Source organism: Carcharhinus amblyrhynchos, chromosome 3, assembly GCF_965287045.1.
Source record: "Carcharhinus amblyrhynchos chromosome 3, sCarAmb.v2.hapA, whole genome shotgun sequence".
Lineage (NCBI taxonomy): Eukaryota > Metazoa > Chordata > Chondrichthyes > Carcharhiniformes > Carcharhinidae > Carcharhinus > Carcharhinus amblyrhynchos.
The window spans coordinates 133,578,409-133,596,268 of record NC_137326.1 but is presented as its reverse complement, the minus strand read 5'-3'; the positions used below and the strand labels follow the sequence as shown (position 1 = coordinate 133,596,268).

Sequence of the window (17,860 nt, the reverse complement as noted above, 5' to 3'; positions counted from 1 at the left end):
TACTGACACTTCCAAGAAGTAAGAAGCAGAGATAACCAAGCTAGTGGTGGAGCAAACCATCCATCAGTATGAGAAGGGCAAAGCTCCAACATGCCATAGAATTACACTATCTGACAATAGAGGGGGAAATGAGGCAACAGAAACTGGTTCCTGTGCACACGATCCAGTTAGACTCATTTTTCCGTCCTTTTCCCATGGTCTGGAAGTTTTTTGCTATTCAAATCTTTATCCAATTGCCTTTTGAAAGTTATTGAATCTGCCTCCACTGCCCTTTAATTCCAGTTGATAACAACTGGATTTGTTATTCCAGTTGTTATCAACTGAAATCTTGTACAAGAAGTCCTCCTCTGATCTCACACTGACTCTTCCTTCACTTATCATAAATATGCCTCCTGTAGCTAAGGACCTTACTACCACTGGGGGAAAAGAAAACTACGCATCTACTTCATCCTTCATGATTTTGAACCTTTTGGTTACATTTCCTGCTAATCTTCTCTGCTCCAGGAAAAATAACCCAATCATCCCCAATCTCTTCACATGATCGAAGCCCTTCATTCCTGGTACCATTCTAGCAACTCTTCTCTGCATCTCCCTTCATCCAGCTTTGCTTTCTTCATAAAGATAATTGAAGAGATTGTTTGGTGATGTGCAATCTGCTAGCACCAATGTTATGTTATAGCTTAAGATTAATTTCACTTCAAGCACCTTGACCACCACAACAATCCTCAGTACTACATTCAATGCCAGCGTCCATGATATGTCCAAAAGTGTTCGGGGAGGCCAAAATCTCACAGCCCGATTTTGAAGTCAGATTTCTACCACTGAGTCAAAATTGATGCATAACATCTGAAATCAAAACAGGAAAGTTTGCTAAGTTATAGAATAGAATAAATACAATAGATCCGCGAAACATTGTTGAATGCATAATTAGATGCAGTCCAACATTATTAATCAAAATGTTTAATTGAATTCATGAGGCACATTTTAGCCTGTAACCTGAGTAGAGAAAATTGCTTGAGGGAGCAGCTTTAATTGGGATGATGTTTTGATGTACTTCCACTCTTATTATTCAGAGATTAACATAAACTAAACATGATATATCTTTGGGGATTTCTAGAGATCAGTTCATCTCAATTAACTCGTTTTAATCAACATTGTGAGCTTTACGAAACATTATAAAAGACATATTAATGTTCTTTGTATGACATAAGGAAGAATGAGTGGGGCCTTGTTACATACTGTGATGCATCACTTGTTACGATGGGTGGTTTGCCTTGGCTTCCCATTACTGGGAGCAGGTGACTCCATGTGTAAACTTTTTGGAGCATTTGATTTGCCAGGGCTGTATGAGGATGGGGACATCGTTATTGGTGGAGTATTTCCCATCTACAATAAAGAACTGGAAGGAAATAATTCATTTAGAACCACACCAGCACGTTCCCAGTGTGCCAGGTGAGATCAAGCCTTGTGGTTACTTGAGAAGTTCAGGGGAACACTTGATCAGAGCAAAGACTTCCCCTATTGTCGATCTTGGGCACTTATTGCTAAGTTCTTGACATGTAATTCATTTCCTTATCCTACTCGCTCAAATTTGTTTCAGTTTCCAGACCACAGGATCCGAACTGTGACTCTAAGCTGTTAAACCCTGCAGATTAATTTTATCAGATTGACTATATTCATGTTCACATTGTATCTATGCCTCACAACAATATAATTATTAGGGCACTGCACTTCACCCGATTGTGTTTAGTTTGAAAGACCGTAATCTTTAATAATTCTTCTTAGTTTTGTGTGGAATGCTTGAGTATAGAGCGGTCCAACAAGCCATTATTCGACTGCCTTTTCGATGCCCGTTACCTTCGTTCTGTTAAATTCTTGTCCCTGCAAATCGATTAGAACGTGCAATAAAAGTGTGTGCACACACTGCCTCTGTTATCCTACAGCTTTGACCTCAGAGCATTTCGCTGGATGCAGATAATGATCTTTGCAATAAAGGAAATCAATCAGGATCCCACCATACTTCCAAATGTTACCCTCGGCTATAGGATCCACGATTCCTGTGCTTCGCCATCCCAGGCTCTCAAAGCGGCCCTGACCCTGATGAATGGACAAGAAAAACAGATTGCGGAATTTAACTGCAAAGAAGATTCTCCCATTCCAGCCATCATTGGGGAATCTGGATCATCGCAGTCAATAACTATAGCAAGGGCAGTCGCATCTTTTGGAATTTCAATGGTAAGATAATTCAATACTAACCGTTTTTCACAGATGTGTCATTGCATCAATATAATAACAATCAGTTGTATAATCTATCGGATAACAATTTCAGCAACAGTTTAGCTGAGGCAAAGGCAGAGCTGGGTAATGTTCTGGAAAGGGGAGTACATACTGTTGATTCTCTCTGATTGTAACTCAAACGATATGAGGGGCAAGAGTGATCACATACAGCTGGATGACAGAATAGAAGTGTTGAAGGATGGCATGGACAATTGTGTCAGAGGCTGAAATCAGATGGGTGAGGAGTGAGGTCTTGGTTACATTAAATGCAGTTTGTGATTGTTAAAAGGACCAATACAGAATAGACATAGGGACAACAACTCGATTGGAGGCGTTCAAAGATACAATTTGAATTATGCTGTCTCAAACAATTTGAAATTGAGGGCAGCAGAGTATAAATACGGCCCACCAAACGTAACTTGCAAATAAGTTGGGGCTATGTTGTACTTTTTAAATGTGGCATAACTCACAGATTTAGATATTCCCTATTTTGTATCTGAAGATTATAGAGCAAGCTTTCTTCTTCCTGTGCTTATAGTTATTGGATTTCCTGGACACAGGGAACAAAGGAACATAATGTGGAGGAGTGCAAGCCACAATGTAGTTCATCTAATTTTGCATCCATTTATGTTAATAGATGAAAAAGACCTACAGGAACATTCAACCTTCTGCATCACAATACGTAGACTTCCCAACCTGGCTGGAGAGCTTCAAACACTTGTGGAGACAAAACTCCAGATCAAAACTGAGACAGTTAGGGGAATCATTTAAATGTTATTGGGACCCCTTTGGACAACCCAGTATTGTCTGCGAGATTACGCTTATTCTGATTAATATTACAAGTACGTCTTGACCTTAGAATAGAATCCCTACATTGCAAAAGATGGCCATTCAGTCCATTGAGTCTACACCGACACTGACAGAACATCTTACCCAGAACATCCCTGTAACCCCACATATTTATCCTGCTAATTCCCCTAACCTGAAGGTGTTGGGACACTAAGAGGCAATTTAGCATGGCCAATCAACCTAACCGGCTATATTGTCACCCTATTGAAAGATATATTCAGATCTTGCTTGAATTAAATGTACAGTTACTATTAACTGTAAAAATACCTTTAGTCAATGTCCTAAAATAAAACTCTATTGATGATTGCCCACATTACAAAAGAAGATTAATTTTATTTTTCTTCAAACCTTTGCAGGTCAGCTATTTTTCTACCTGTGCATGTCTAAGCAACAAGCAAGAATATCCTACATTTTTCAGAACTGTACCAAGTGATTTGTTTCAAGCAGAAGCTTTAGCTCAGCTTGTAGAACATTTTGGCTGGACTTGGATTGGGACCATTGGAGGTGACAATGAATATGGTCGATATGGAATTCAAGCATTTAGAGAACTTGTTGAACAAGCTGGAGTCTGTATAGCGTTCTCAGAAATAGTTCTCAGAACTTATTCTAAAGAAAGAATACTCAAGATTGTAGACATTATAAAAATGTCCACTGCAAAGGTTATCTTGGCTTTTGCTTCCGAGGGTGACCTTTACCCTTTGTTGAAGGAAATTGTCCATCAGAATATCACTGGCATTCAGTGGATAGCCAGTGAAGCATGGATTACAGCGGCAAGACCTTCCACAAAACAGAACTTCAAATCTCTTGGGGGAGTAATAGGATTTGCAAGCCACAAAATGGCAATCCCAGAATTTAAACCTTTTCTTATGAATCTGCGTCCGACAACATATTCTACTGGTGGTTTTGAAAATGCTTTCTGGGAAGCAATGTTTGGTTGCACTTTTAACACAGGCACATCTGTGCTCAGTACCAAGAAATGTACAGGGTATGAAAACTTACTGAAGTTGAATCATTCCTTCTTCGATGTAACTCAGTTGAGAGTTTCCTATAATGTCTATAAAGCAGTCTATGCTATAGCTCATGGACTCCATAGCTTGTTATTTTGTGAAGATGAACTAATGGGAGTTTATCTCTGTGCTAATGTTTCAAACATCAAGCCATGGCAGGTAAGAGAAATGTTTGAACACTTAAATGCTGAATTTAACAATGCCTATCTTCAATACGTGGCGAGCTACGAACTGTACTCATGGCATGCATTGTTAAGATGGTTCATTGCAAATTAGAATTTTATTTGAACATTTATAAATAAAGGCATTCCATTTACATTTCGCCATTTCAAAAAGAAAAAGTATACATGCTTTAACCCAACTCAGGTTTACAAATTCATTATGTGTAAAATCATATAAAACTTACAGCGGACAAACAAGCCACTTAGCCCAACTGCATTATGGCAATGGTCTTGCCACCAAAGCCTCTTCCAATTCCATTTCACCTGAGTGGCATGAGATTCTATTACCTTTTAGTATTTATCTTGCTTCCCCTTAAATGTTCGCTGTTTGCCTCAACTACTCAGCCTTATATTAGGCTCTGATGTGAAGATGCCAATATTGGACTGGGCTGAACAAGATGAAAGATCACACGATACCAGGTTATAACCCAGACTGTAGTCCAGACCAGACCATAACCTGGTGTTGTGTGACCTCTTATCATATCAGGTTCAACATTATTACCACCTTGCATTGTCCATTGTAGTCAAAGATTTTAAAAAATGGCAAGACACAGAATCAGTTTCTTTTCCATGTTGTGCTGAATGATTTCAGCAGGAATGGTTGCAAGGTACCAACATTGTTCCTATTACCCAGAGATTAGTGGGAGGTAAACAACCACGGCTTCTGTCATTGCTTTCAATCCAATGATCTGTCCAAAATCATGCATTGATGTGTCCACTGAATGGGGACAAGATTGGGCTTCACTGAAATCTCACTGCAATCCAACAGCTCAATAACAATCACCGTAAAGGCTCACATGTATACAGTAAATAGTTGGTTTCACTATGGAATAATATTTAAGAAAATTACATTTGCGCAAGTTATAGCCCTCAATAGCCATAGAAAACTGAAATGGCCTGGGTAGAGTAGGTATGAAGATATCAGTCAACAACACATATGTGCACTGTACAGTACATTACAATGGAGGTTATTGTCAATGTTTTCTTTTAAAAAAGTACAAACAGATCCTGTTGTTTGAATGTCTTAAAATGTGTATCTTAATATATCTTAAATGTTTTAAATAATTCAACTTTGCTGTCTGATCACTGTTCTAAGCTCTTGCAGCATTTGAAAGAAATACGATTTACAAATCGCCTTGGAGAACATGTATATTTTGACCCCAATGGGGATCCCACTGCATCATATGATATTATAAACTGGCAGGAAAACCAGAATGGTCTGGTTGAACATGTAACCGTTGGTTATTTTGATGCATCCGCAGCAAGAGGAAAACAGTTTATGATAAACGAAGATAGTATCATTTGGCATGGGAACCAAACAAGAGTAAGTCTCTGCTTAACATCCATGCTTCTTTCTTTAATGAGTTGTTATTTTATTTGTGCAAGGGGACCAAGCCATTCAGTGTTGGTGTCACAAGCCACATCATCATAGAGAGGGTCATGGAAGTATAGAATTTTACAGCACAAACACAGGCCAATTTGCCCATTATTTTTGTGATGTTCCTTTGAAGTATATCCAATGAGTTTCACTCCCATGTTCACCTCTCAGAGCACTACAATTTTATTCCATCAAGCATTTATCTAATCCTTTTAATAAGACCCAATATGGCACCAGAATGTGGCAACTTCTTGCGACCTGAGCCCAGCATACCATCTAATTCTATTTTTTACTCTCATTCTATGCTTTTGAAACTCTACTTTACCTCTCATAAGCTCTCTAACAATGCTGCACCCTCTCCTTTCCTTCTGTATGAGAAGTATGCATTGTCTGTACAGCATACAAGAAACAATACTTTTCTCTGTATACTAATACATGTGACTCTAATAAATCAAATCAAATCAAATCTTTTGAAGGTTATCACTGAATTCACTTCCATCAATTAAGAGCTCAAACTGAACATTTTTAGGTCCCTTAGGCCAAAAACCACACAGCATAATTGTATTCAACCATGAAGGGTTATCAGATCATCTGACATATCCCTTACTCTACACTAGTTCAATGAGAAGTGCAGGAGAGTGTGCCAAGAGCATGTATACTTAACAATAAGGTGCCAACCTGTGGAAGTTGCATCATGTCAAACAGTGGAAGCTGCATGCAATAGGCAGCGCTTTATGACCCCGTAACCAATGACACAGATCTCTGCCCTATAGTCATATCCAGTCATGAATTGTAATGGGCAATTAAACAACTAACCTGCGGGGGAGGCTCCACAAATATCACCATCTTCAATTTTGGAGCAGTCCAGCACCTCAATGGAAAAGACAAGGCTGAAGCATTTGAAACCATCTTCAGCCATAAATAGCAAGTGGATAATCCAGCACAGAATTCTCATAAGGTTCCCACAATCACAAGCCTTCAGCCTATTTGATTCACTCTGTGTGATGTCATGAAATGGCTGAAGGTACTGGGTACATCAAGACTCTGGGTCCTGGCAGCATCCTAGCAGTAAGATAGAAAGCCTGTACTCCACAGTTAACCAAGCCCCTGCTCAAGGTGTTCCAGTGCAGTAATAACACAGACATCAACTCAGCAATATAGAAAATTTCCCAGGTATGTCCTGACAAGAGCATACAAGTCCAATCTGGTCAGTCACTGTCTCATCAGTCTGCTATGCACCACCAGCAAAGTGATGGAAACTATTGTCAACAGTGTTTTCAAGAGTCACTTACACACCAATAACCTGGTCACTGATGCTCAGTTTGAAGGTTGCCAAGGTCATTCAGTTCCAAAACTCCAAGTATGGAAAAAACAGTTGAATGCAAGAAGTGATATGAGAATTTACATCAAGGCAGCCTTGGACTGAGCGTGACATCAAGCAGCCTCAGAAAAGGTAGTCAATCAGAATTAGGGAGAGAAATCTCCACCGACTGGAGTCATATGTAGCATGAAAGATAATGGTTATGGTTATTATAGGTCAATCATCTCAGTCCCAGCACATCACTGTACGGGTTCCTCTAGTTATTATCCCAGGCTCAACCAACTTCAGTTAATTCGTCCATGACCTTCATTCCATCATGAGGTCGAAAGTGTGAATATTAGCTGATGATTGCACAAAGTTCTAATAGTTTAAAAGTAAAGTTTGAAGTTTATTTCTTAGTCACATGTAAGGCTTACATTAACACTGCAATGAGGTTACTGCAGAATTCTCTGTTCAAATGAAATGTTCAGCGCCACTCTTGATTTCTCAGATACTGAAGCCATCTGTGCTCTCATTCAGCATGACCAGGTGATATCAAAGTTCGGCAGACAAGTAACAAGTAACATTCATACCAGAAATGTGCCAGGAAACGACTTTTTCCAACAAAGAGAATCTGACCATCTCCACTTGACATTTAACGTCATTACCATTGCTTAAGGTCCTCTCCCCCAACAATCACCTATGGTTTATCATTAACCAGAAACTGTACAGAATAAGGCAAAATAAAAGCGTGACTGTAAAAACAGGCCAGAGGCTGGGAAATCTGCAGCAAGTAACTCATCTCCTGACTCCTCAAAACCTGTGCATCATTCGCAAAACACAAGGAGTGTGCAGGAATGCTGTCCACTTGCCTGGATGAGTGTGGTTCCAAAAACACACAAGAAGCTCAACACCATTCAGGACAAAGTAACGTGCTTGATTGGCACCCATTCAACATCTCAACCATTCTCTCCCTCCACCACCAATGCCCAATGTACCCCTACACAATGCACTGCAGCAGCTCATCAAACCTTCTTCGACAGCAACTTCCAAATCTGTGGCCTCTATCACTTAGGGAGAGAATAACAGCAGATGCATCCACCTGCAAGCTGTCCTCCAGGACACACACCATCCGAATTTAGAACTATATCAGTATTCCTTTACTGCCACACAGTTAGAATTCTGGAACTCCCTTCCTACGACCATTGTGGCTGTTCTTACACCAAATGGACTGCAATGGTTTAAAAGGCCATTGCTAAAATCATGCTGCCTGCAATACTAAAGCATCTCTGCCCAGTATCCACCATTTCAATGTGCAAATCCCCTGGTAGGTGCTACTTGCAAGATTTCTTGCCCTCCCAAAGAGTGAGCTATCTTTAGGGAATTGAGTTAGCATTTGTTGGCTGGTTAATTGCTTTGAAATGAGGCCAGGTGATGGTAATGGTACAAAACTTCCCAATCAGTGCATAGGAACATAGGAATGAAGCAGGCAAATTCAGGTTTTCGAGCCTGCTGTGCCATTCAATCAGATCATGGCTGATCTCTCCTTGGTCTCAAATCCACCTCCTCACCTATTCCCCATATCCCCTTATCCCCTTTGTATTAGAAATGTATCTATCTCCTTCTTGCATTTGGAGTTCAGAGCTGACTCTTGATACGTACTGTAAAAAAAATCCCCCCCACCACTCATAAGTTTTCATCCTTAAAATCTCAGTGACAAAATCTCAATCTGTTTCTTCTCTTTCATTATGAAGGTCCCACGGTCAGTCTGCAGTGAAAGCTGCCCACCGGGAGCAAGGAAAGCTGTCCAAAATGGACAACACATTTGCTGCTTTGACTGCATACCATGTGCTGAAGGTGAAATCAGTAACACAACAGGTTAGGAAATGTCATTTTACCATTAAATGAAATTTTTCATTGCGTGCAATCTTCACTACAGTAAATGCATTTGAAATCAAGATTGATTTATTAAAATGAAAAACTTGAGAAGGGGTCAGACGGGGTAAATAAGGGGAAACTGTTCCCCTTGGCTGGAGGGTTACACAGTAAGAAGTCTGACAACACCAGGTTTAAGTTTAAGATTTATTTGACAGTGAACTCACAAGCTTTCGAGGTTAACCTCTTTGTCAGGTGAATGGAGAGTTCTGGCCTCAGACAGAACATATAAGAACATAAGAAATAGGAGCAGGAGTAGGCCATCTAGCCCCTTGAGCCTGCCCCGCCATTCAATAAGATCACGGCTGATCTGTCGTGGCTCAGTTCCACATTCCCGCCCTCTCCCCATAACCCTTAATCCCCTTGCCTATCAAAAACCTATCAACCCGCGTCTTAAAAATATTGAGTGAGGTAGCCTCCACCACTTCAACGGGCAGAGAATTCCAGAGATTCACCACCCTTTGAGTGAAGAAGTTCCTCCTCAACTCCGTTCTAAACCGCCCCCCCTTTATCCTGAGGCTGTGCCCTCTAGTCCTACTGTCCTATATAAAGCACAGACAGTTTACAGATTACTGATTAGAATGTGAATCTTTACACCTAACCTGCTATTCAAGTCTTAAAGTGGCCGACAATGTGAGTGGAAGGAGCACTGATCACAGGTTAAAGAGATGTGTATTGTCACAGAGGTCACACATTGAAGGCAATTGGCAAAACAATCAGAAGGGAGGTGAAGAGAATTTTAATTTTTACACAGGGGTCAGATTTTCTGACCTTACCCGTGACTGGGATTCTCCAGTCCCGCTGCAGTGAACGGAGATCTGGCTGAATGTCAAATTCTCGATTGATGCTGACCGCGATGGCGGGCCGTGAATTGTTGGAAAATTCCAGCCAGGGAATTGCAATTATCGGAAATGCCTGAGTGGGATAGTAGAAGGAGATTCAACTGTCTGGAGGAAATTGGATACCTTAACTTGTAAAGGAACAAAAAGATTGCAAGGTAATAGAACTCATAGAACAAGTGAGTGCAATTTACAAAGAGCTGGTACAGGGTGAATAGGTTGAATGGCCTCCTTTTGTACTGTACCATTCTTTGATTCTGAAACTTGTAGTTAATTATTAAAAAGTATCTATTTCTGATTAACTTCTTCTAGATTCATTAGAATGTATAAAGTGTCCTTTGGAATACTGGTCCAGTGATGATGGCCAAAGATGTGTACTGAAAGAAATTGAGTTTCTCTCCTTTGAAGATACGATGGGGATCATCCTGATGACGGTTGCATTATTTGGAGCGTTCATCACATTGATTATTGCTTCGATATTCCTATATCACAAAGATACCCCCATAGTTAAAGCCAACAACTCTGAATTAAGTTTCCTGTTGCTGTTTTCATTGGTATTTTGTTTTCTATGCTCACTTACATTTATAGGCAAGCCCTCAGTCTGGTCTTGTGTGCTAAGGCACACGTTGTTCAGCATCACATTTGTCCTTTGCATGTCCTGCCTACTGGCAAAAACAATAGTCGTGCTGATGGCGTTTAAGGCAACTGTCCCCCAAAATAATCCAATGAAGTGGTTTGGGCCTTTGCAACAAAGGCTCATTGTTTGTGCAGGTACTTTCACCCAAGTTCTGATATGTGTCATTTGGCTTGTTGTGTCTCCCCCATTCCCAACCAAATATTTGCAATATCATAATGCAAAGGTTATTCTAGAATGTAATGTGGGCTCTCCAATAGCCTTCTATTGTGTATTAGGCTACATTGGCATTTTATCATGCTTGTGTTTTGTGTTAGCTTTTCTGGCTAGAAAGCTACCAGGCAATTTCAATGAAGCAAAGCTCATAACATTTAGCATGCTTATATTCTGTGCGGTGTGGTTGACATTCATTCCAGCCTATGTAAGCTCACCTGGCAAATACACTGTTGCTGTTGAAATCTTTGCTATTTTGTCATCCAGCTTTGGTTTGCTTTTCTGCATTTTTGGTCCAAAATGCTACATTATGCTCTTCAGACCAGAGAAAAACACAAAGCGGAATCTGATGGGGAAACTACCTTCAAAAAAACTTTAAGGAGCAGACATTGGTATGGTTTCATAGTGACCAACAAGTCAAGCTCTTACTTTACCCTGAAGACTGCCCTTCCTTACCACTTTAATTGTTTTATCTGACTGTATGTCTTTTGCCACTTTTCAACTACTGTGCAAGATAGCAGTAAGGCACAGTTTGAAATAATATTGAGATTTACTAAATGCATTGATATTAAGTAAAATAAAGCAATTGGGAAGACAAAGATGAGTTATGAACTTAAATTATCAAGCAAAACAGCCCAAGAATTTATTAATACATCTATAAAAAAAATGAAGGTTGGGATGGGAACAGGATCATTAAGAGATAGACTGGCCAATGCCATAGGTACTGATAAAGAGATTGCAAATATATTAAATATTTATGTATTTCATGATTTGTCAGGGAGATAGAATACTTAAACATGACATGGAATGATGAGATGAAAATAATGTGCATTTAAAAAGAACTAAAAGAGAATTATCCTGAATAACCGAATCAAACTCAAAGTAGATAGATCTCTTGGTCTGGAGAGATTGTGTTTTATTTTAAATATTCAAGGAAAGAGCTAATAGAATAATATTACACAAATTAATAATTATATTGAATAAGGTATAGAACCAGATGGCTGATGGATAGCAAACATCATTCCTGCAGAGCATGCCCAGGGAATTAGAAATCTGTCAGGTTGACATTAGTGTTGGAAAAATTCCTCTTAAAAGAGCCATCCAAAGAACATCTAGCAAAGAAAAGGAAGAATATTTATCATTGATTTCAAAAAGAAATATCTTGCTTGTCCAAACTTAGTGAGATATTGAGGAGGCAGAAGAGACAGTAGATAATGGCAATGCAGTGAAGTTGCATTTTTCTAGATTTTCAAATAGCTTTTTATAAGTGTCTCATAACAGGCAATTTAAATGGTCAGGGTATGTGGAGTCAGAACATAAGAACATAAGAAATAGGAGCAGGAGTAGGCCATCTAGCCCTTCGAGCCTGCCCCGCCATTCAATAAGATCATGGCTGATCTGCCGTGGCTCAGTTCCACATTCCCGCCCTCTCCCTTTCTCTCATATTCAGTTCTCCAGTTACAAGGAGATGTCTTTAACCCTGGAACCAGTTTATGTAACAGGAAGCTCAGCTGCAGAGAGCAGTATCTGTCCCCCTGAATTTACATTCCCTTACAACTCTACCACTGAGTGAAAGGCCTCCAGAACTACTTGCAGATTTTGCCCTTAACCACACAGGCAGCGAGAACCTTTGCCTTGTTGGCTAAGGTCAAAGGTCCTTCAACATTGCACATGGTGTCCACTTACTGCCTCTTTCCAATCACACCCTCCTGTCCTGATCACGTCCCAGAACTGTACCACTTTCTGACTTAAGGATTGTGACTGTATCTTGGATCAAAGCATCCAGGTAATTTTCTTCTCTGATGCCCCATAATGTTCAAAGGCCAGGCTCTATCTCAATAATGCTTAGCTAAAGTTCTGTGAGGTGTAGACACGTATGTCAGAAATGGTTGTCTGATTGTTGGACAGTTCCCCACAAACAGCTACATGTTATATTTCCTTCCTTTCTTTGTAGCACAAATGAGAATAGATTTTTCAATCGTTTCAGGTAAAAATAAAATTGTTTAGAAGTAAAGCTATTTACCCATTTATCTTGCCATCATACTCAGAAATTGTTTGGGCAGGACGGAGATTGGGATTTGGTTCAAGCCCCTCTTTGTCCCCCGCTACATGTCAATGACTTATGGCCCAAAGTATTTTAACTCCTGGACCTCACTTAATTCCTCCTGCTCGCATCCCAAAAATCCAAGCCCCAGTTACATCACCTCTTTGTTTACTGATGTACAATTCCCCTTTTCCAGCCTCAATTTTAAATTTCTCATCTTTTTTCACAAATTGCCTTACTCCTCTCCCCCCCACTTTTCACTGTAATCTCCTCCAGCCCCACAACCTGGATTCCAACCACGGTATGTGACGGCACGATGACACAGTGGTTAGCACTGCTGTCTCACAGTGCTAAGGATCTGGGTTCAGTTCCCAGCTTGGGTCACCGTCTGTGTGGAGTCTGTACTTTCTCCCCGTGCCTGTGTGAGTTTCCTCCAGATGCTCCAGTTTCCTCCCACAGTCTAAAAAATGTGCTGGTTGGGTATATTGGCCATATTAAATTCCCCCTTAGTGTATCTGAACAACTGTTGGAACGTGGCGACTGGGAGATTTTCACAGTAATGTCATTGCAGTGTTAATGCAAGCCAACTTGTGACACTAGTACATGAACTTTAAACCCTTTGAGAAATGGGATATGGTATCTAATGGGATTGGGGGTTATAGATAGGTCTATGGCTTAGTAGGTATAGAAGTGATCGGCGCAACATGTGGGCCGAAGCGCCTGTTTGTGCTGTAGTGTTCTATGTTCTATGTTCTATATCTGTGCTCCTCCAATTATCATGTCTTGCACAACCTCAATTTTAATCATTCCACCCATGGTGTACGTGCCTTCAGTTGTCTGGTCCTCAGCTCTGGGATTCCCCCTTAAACCTCTCCACCTCACTGTCTCTTTTTTCTCCTTTAAGTTGTGCCATAAAACCCACCTCTTTGACCAAGCTTTTGATACCAGCCCTAATTTCTCCTGATGTGGTTCAGTGTTCGACGATACTCCTGAAAGGCACCTTGAGATGCTTTATTACATTAGAGGTATTTTATATAGATATAAATTGTTGTGGTTGGTGCTGACCAGTTGCCTGCTTGAAATGGGCAACAAAACAGCTGACGTGCTACCATGCGTGGAGAGACCAGGGGTGGGATTTTCTAGCTGGCCCTGCTGGCGGGATCTTCCAGTGTTGCTAATAGTGATTCTCCTGCCGTGTGTTGTTCCTCAGTGGCAGAGAGTAGGAACAATGGGAAACCCCATTGTCTGTGGTGGGACTGGAAGATCCCCAGGCAAGCCAATAGCGGGTCACCTCCACTGCTGTAAATCATGCCTGGGGGGCTGGGTGTGAGGGGGGGGGGAGGGCAGAGGGTGGATCCTGCCCTAGGTGACCTGGAGGCCAATCTCCAGTGCACAGAGAAGTAACATTGGAGGATTTCTGCTTGGCCTCACAGCTGGGCAGGGAAGGAGTCTGCACCAGAAGCCTTCTGGGCCACTTGATCTCATTGAAGAGAACGTAACCCTTACCTTACAGGGCCTCTTCTTCCTGCAGGCCATGTTTCACTGATTGTGGCATTTGCTTTGGATACAATACTCAGCTGGTGGTTAAAATGCTATCAGAGTGGTGATGACATTATAGGACCCCAATCTGAAGCATTTATGAGGGCCTCAGATCCCTGTGTATAGTGACAGTGTGCAGAAATGGAATGGGAATGGAGTTATATGATTTCTGAGGCCATTTGATCTCTGACCAATGAGTTTCTGTTAGGCAGAAGAAGCTGCAATGGATACAGGCAGGTAATGTGGGAAGTAATCTCCCAATTTCCATGAAAGAATCCAAACGATGAATGTTTTGTTCTAATGCACACAGCACATGCTCAGATTTCTTCACCTGCCTTCAACAGGCGGAAAAAAACATGAAATTCAAGCCCATGATCTTGATGGAGGTTGAGGTCTCCAAGTGAAGCATTAAGGAAAGTACTTAAAGACATGAAGGTCATGTTTAATGTTAACTGAGATAGGCGGGAAGTGACAAGCAGCTCTGCTATGATTTTGTTGAATGATGGAGTAGGTTTGAGGGGCTGAGTGGCCTACTCCTGCTTGTAACTGTTCTGTTTGTATGTTGAAGAGAAACCTAATGATGTTACTGTTAATTTTTAACATATTTTTATTGTGTTACTGATCTTTGCTTTAAATATCATTGCAGGAAATGCTTTGGCTACATTTAGAGTTTTGGTAACATGGAATGCAACTTTGAGATGTTAGGTAAGAAAATCCTGGACAAAGAGCTACCAAGCTGAGAGAGTGGGGCAAATGTTGGCTATTAAAATAGTGTTAGTGACCCCAGAGGTTGAATGTTGTGGTGTGGCAATGTTCATGCATCACAGTTAGGAGGAAACAAACAGTGGGTGAGTATCTTCCTGATTAGAAGGAAGTAATTGGACAAACTTCATTGGGGAATGGTTTCATCAGCTGGCAATGCACAATGTCTGGTTTGGGTGGAAATTAAGGAAAAGTTGTAGATGGGATATTTCCCTCTGAGGTTCACAGCAAAATGTTTGCAAAACTGAAGTAAACAGAGAAAAAAAAATCCCATAAATTCACCATGAAATCCATGATGTTTCCATTTCTATAAATCATACACTTTGTTAAGTAGGAAGGAAAGGCTCAGAAACTATCAAAGCAAAAAATAATCACCTTTGAAACAATTTGTGCCGAGATTTCGATTTATTTGATTAATATTCTCCAATGATTCAGAACTTTGCTGTTATCGTTCCTGACACCTGAGGCTTTGTGGTGTTTTGTCAATGAGGTGTGAACTCTTGTACCAAGGTGGAAACATGTATCAATTGTCAGTGGGATATTAAGCAAAATTTCCATCTGCTTCCCCCAGATCCAATTAAACACAACAGACTGGACACAATACATTGAATTCTATGTATTATCGTGTTTTAATTAATTGGAATTAAAGCCAGTCTCATCCTCTGTGAAAATAAAAACAGAACATTTTAACCATGCTTATGTTGTTTATTTATTTTCCCAACTTTGCTATATGAAATCCTTTTTTTTGCGTGTTATATTATCTTAAATTCAAGTATCTTTTTTATTATTCATTCATGGGATGTGGCATTGCTGGCTGGTGCCCTTCTTATACTCTCAGTAAAGCTTGCAAGCATTTGCACACATTTGGAGAGGATCTACAACTGTCAACATACTTTCAGGTAGCCTCTGCAAATTTGGACAAGCCCCCTGGGTCCCTGTCCAAATACCATAACATTTAAGACCATACGAAATAGGAACAGGAATAGCCAGTTTGGCCCCTCGAGCCTGCTCCACCATTCAGTAAGGATCATGGCTGATCCAACATCTGTTATGCCCACTTTCCTGCCCTTTCCCCGTATCTCTTAGTTCCCTTAGTGATCAACAATCCAGCTATCTCAGCTTTAAATATACACAAGGACTCTGCCCCCACAGATGTCTGTGGCAAGGAATTCCGAAGACTCTTAACCCTCTGACAGAAGAAATTCCTCCTTATTTCATTTTTCTGGAGATAATGCTGCAACTTTATAAGACCCTTGTCAGACCCCACTTGGAGTACTGTGCGCAGTTCTGGTTGTCTCACTACAAGAAGGATGTGGGAGCTATTGAAAGGGTGCAGAGGAGTTTTACAAGGATGTTGCCTGGATTGGGTGGCATGCCTTATGAGTTGAGGGAGCTGGGACTCGTCTCCCTGGGGACACGAAGGTTGAGAGGCGACCTGATAGAGGTTTATAAAATGTTGAAGTATAGGTAGGGTGGGTTCTCGGAGGCTATTTCCCAGGGCTGAAATGGTCGCTACAAGAGGACACAGGTTTAAGGTGCTGGGAAGTAGGTACAGAGCAGATGTCAGGGGTAAGTATTTCACTCAGAGGGTGGTGAGTGAGTGAAATTGGCTGCCGTTGGTGGTGGTGGAGGCAAACTCGTTGGGGTCTTTTAAGAGTGTTCTGGATGATTACATGGAATTTAATGGGATTGAGGGTTATAGATAGGCCTGGTAGGTAGGGATATGATTGGTGCAACTTGTGGGCTGAAGGGCCTGTTTGTGCTGTAGTGTTCTATGTTCTACGCTCAATTGGCATCCCTTTATTCTAAGACTTTGTCCTCTGGTCCCAGATTCTCCCTTGAGGGGAAGTGTCCTGTCAGCATTTACCCTGTAAAAAGTCTGACAACACCAGGTTTTAGTCCAACCGATTTATTTGATAATTTACCCTGTCAAACCCCTTAAGAATCCCATATGCTTCAATGAGTTCAGCTTTCATCCTTCTAAATTCCAATGAATGGAATACCAACCTGTTTAACCTTTCCTCATAAGACAATCCCTCCATACCTAGTGAACCTTCTCTGAACTGCCTCCAAAGGAATAATGGGGTGATCCTACCAGCTTGTCATGCTGGTCAATTGGGGAAGGGGTGGGGTCTGAAGGGAGTGAGTTCATGGTGGGGGCAGGGCCATGGAAGAAAGGTTGGAAGGGTGTACTCTGGGATCAGCTGGGGTGGCAATAGGGAGGGTGGGGGAATCAGGGGCAGTGATCACCTGGGGGAGATCGGGGTGGCTCTTGGGGGTAGGGGCAATGTCCAGGAGGGCAGTGAGATCAGGAAGACGATGGGAAGGATGGGGGTGTGATGTCCTGTGGGTGGTGGGGTGCATGTGAAATGGTGCTCATAGAACCAGTTACTGGCTTTCTGGCATGAATAGGCTCCATTCACTCCCCCTACAGCAGAGAATCATTTTTTGCCTCTTTTTTTCCTAAGTGCCATATGATTGCATTGGGGAGCTCACCCAAAAAAAGGATGCAATTCTCTTTTGTTTTCATGCTCGTTTGGCACTTAGAATATTTTTGGTAAGACTGTCCCCATTTGTCTAACCTCTGGGAACATTCTACAAATACTGATACACTTCCAGTGTTTAAATTAATGACAGACAGTTCACAAAGGGAAATTGTTGCTGCCAGTTTTTTTTATTTTAATGTACAACAAAGAAATGGACTATTGAAGTTAGCAAATACAGATGTCAGATGATTTCATTGACTCATTACAGATTAAACACACAAAGACAAACTAGTTACTAAAATAATAGGGAAAAACAATTGGGATTGAAGCAAATAGAGTTCAAGAGATGTATGACTGGGTGCAAGAATGATACATT

At 41.0% G+C, this 17,860-nt stretch overlaps 1 protein-coding gene across 1 annotated transcript; it reads left to right on the top strand.

The window, feature by feature from the left end:
• The first annotated feature begins 1,306 nt into the window (after positions 1–1,306).
• LOC145341560 (extracellular calcium-sensing receptor-like) lies at positions 1,307–11,032 on the top strand. The gene is made up of 6 exons (XM_080186537.1): positions 1,307–1,452; positions 1,944–2,235; positions 3,483–4,292; positions 5,451–5,678; positions 8,787–8,910; positions 10,119–11,032. The coding sequence occupies exons 1-6, from the start codon at positions 1,307–1,309 to the stop codon at positions 11,030–11,032; spliced, it is 2,514 nt and encodes an 837-aa protein (XP_080042663.1).
• Positions 11,033–17,860: the final 6,828 nt, after the last annotated feature.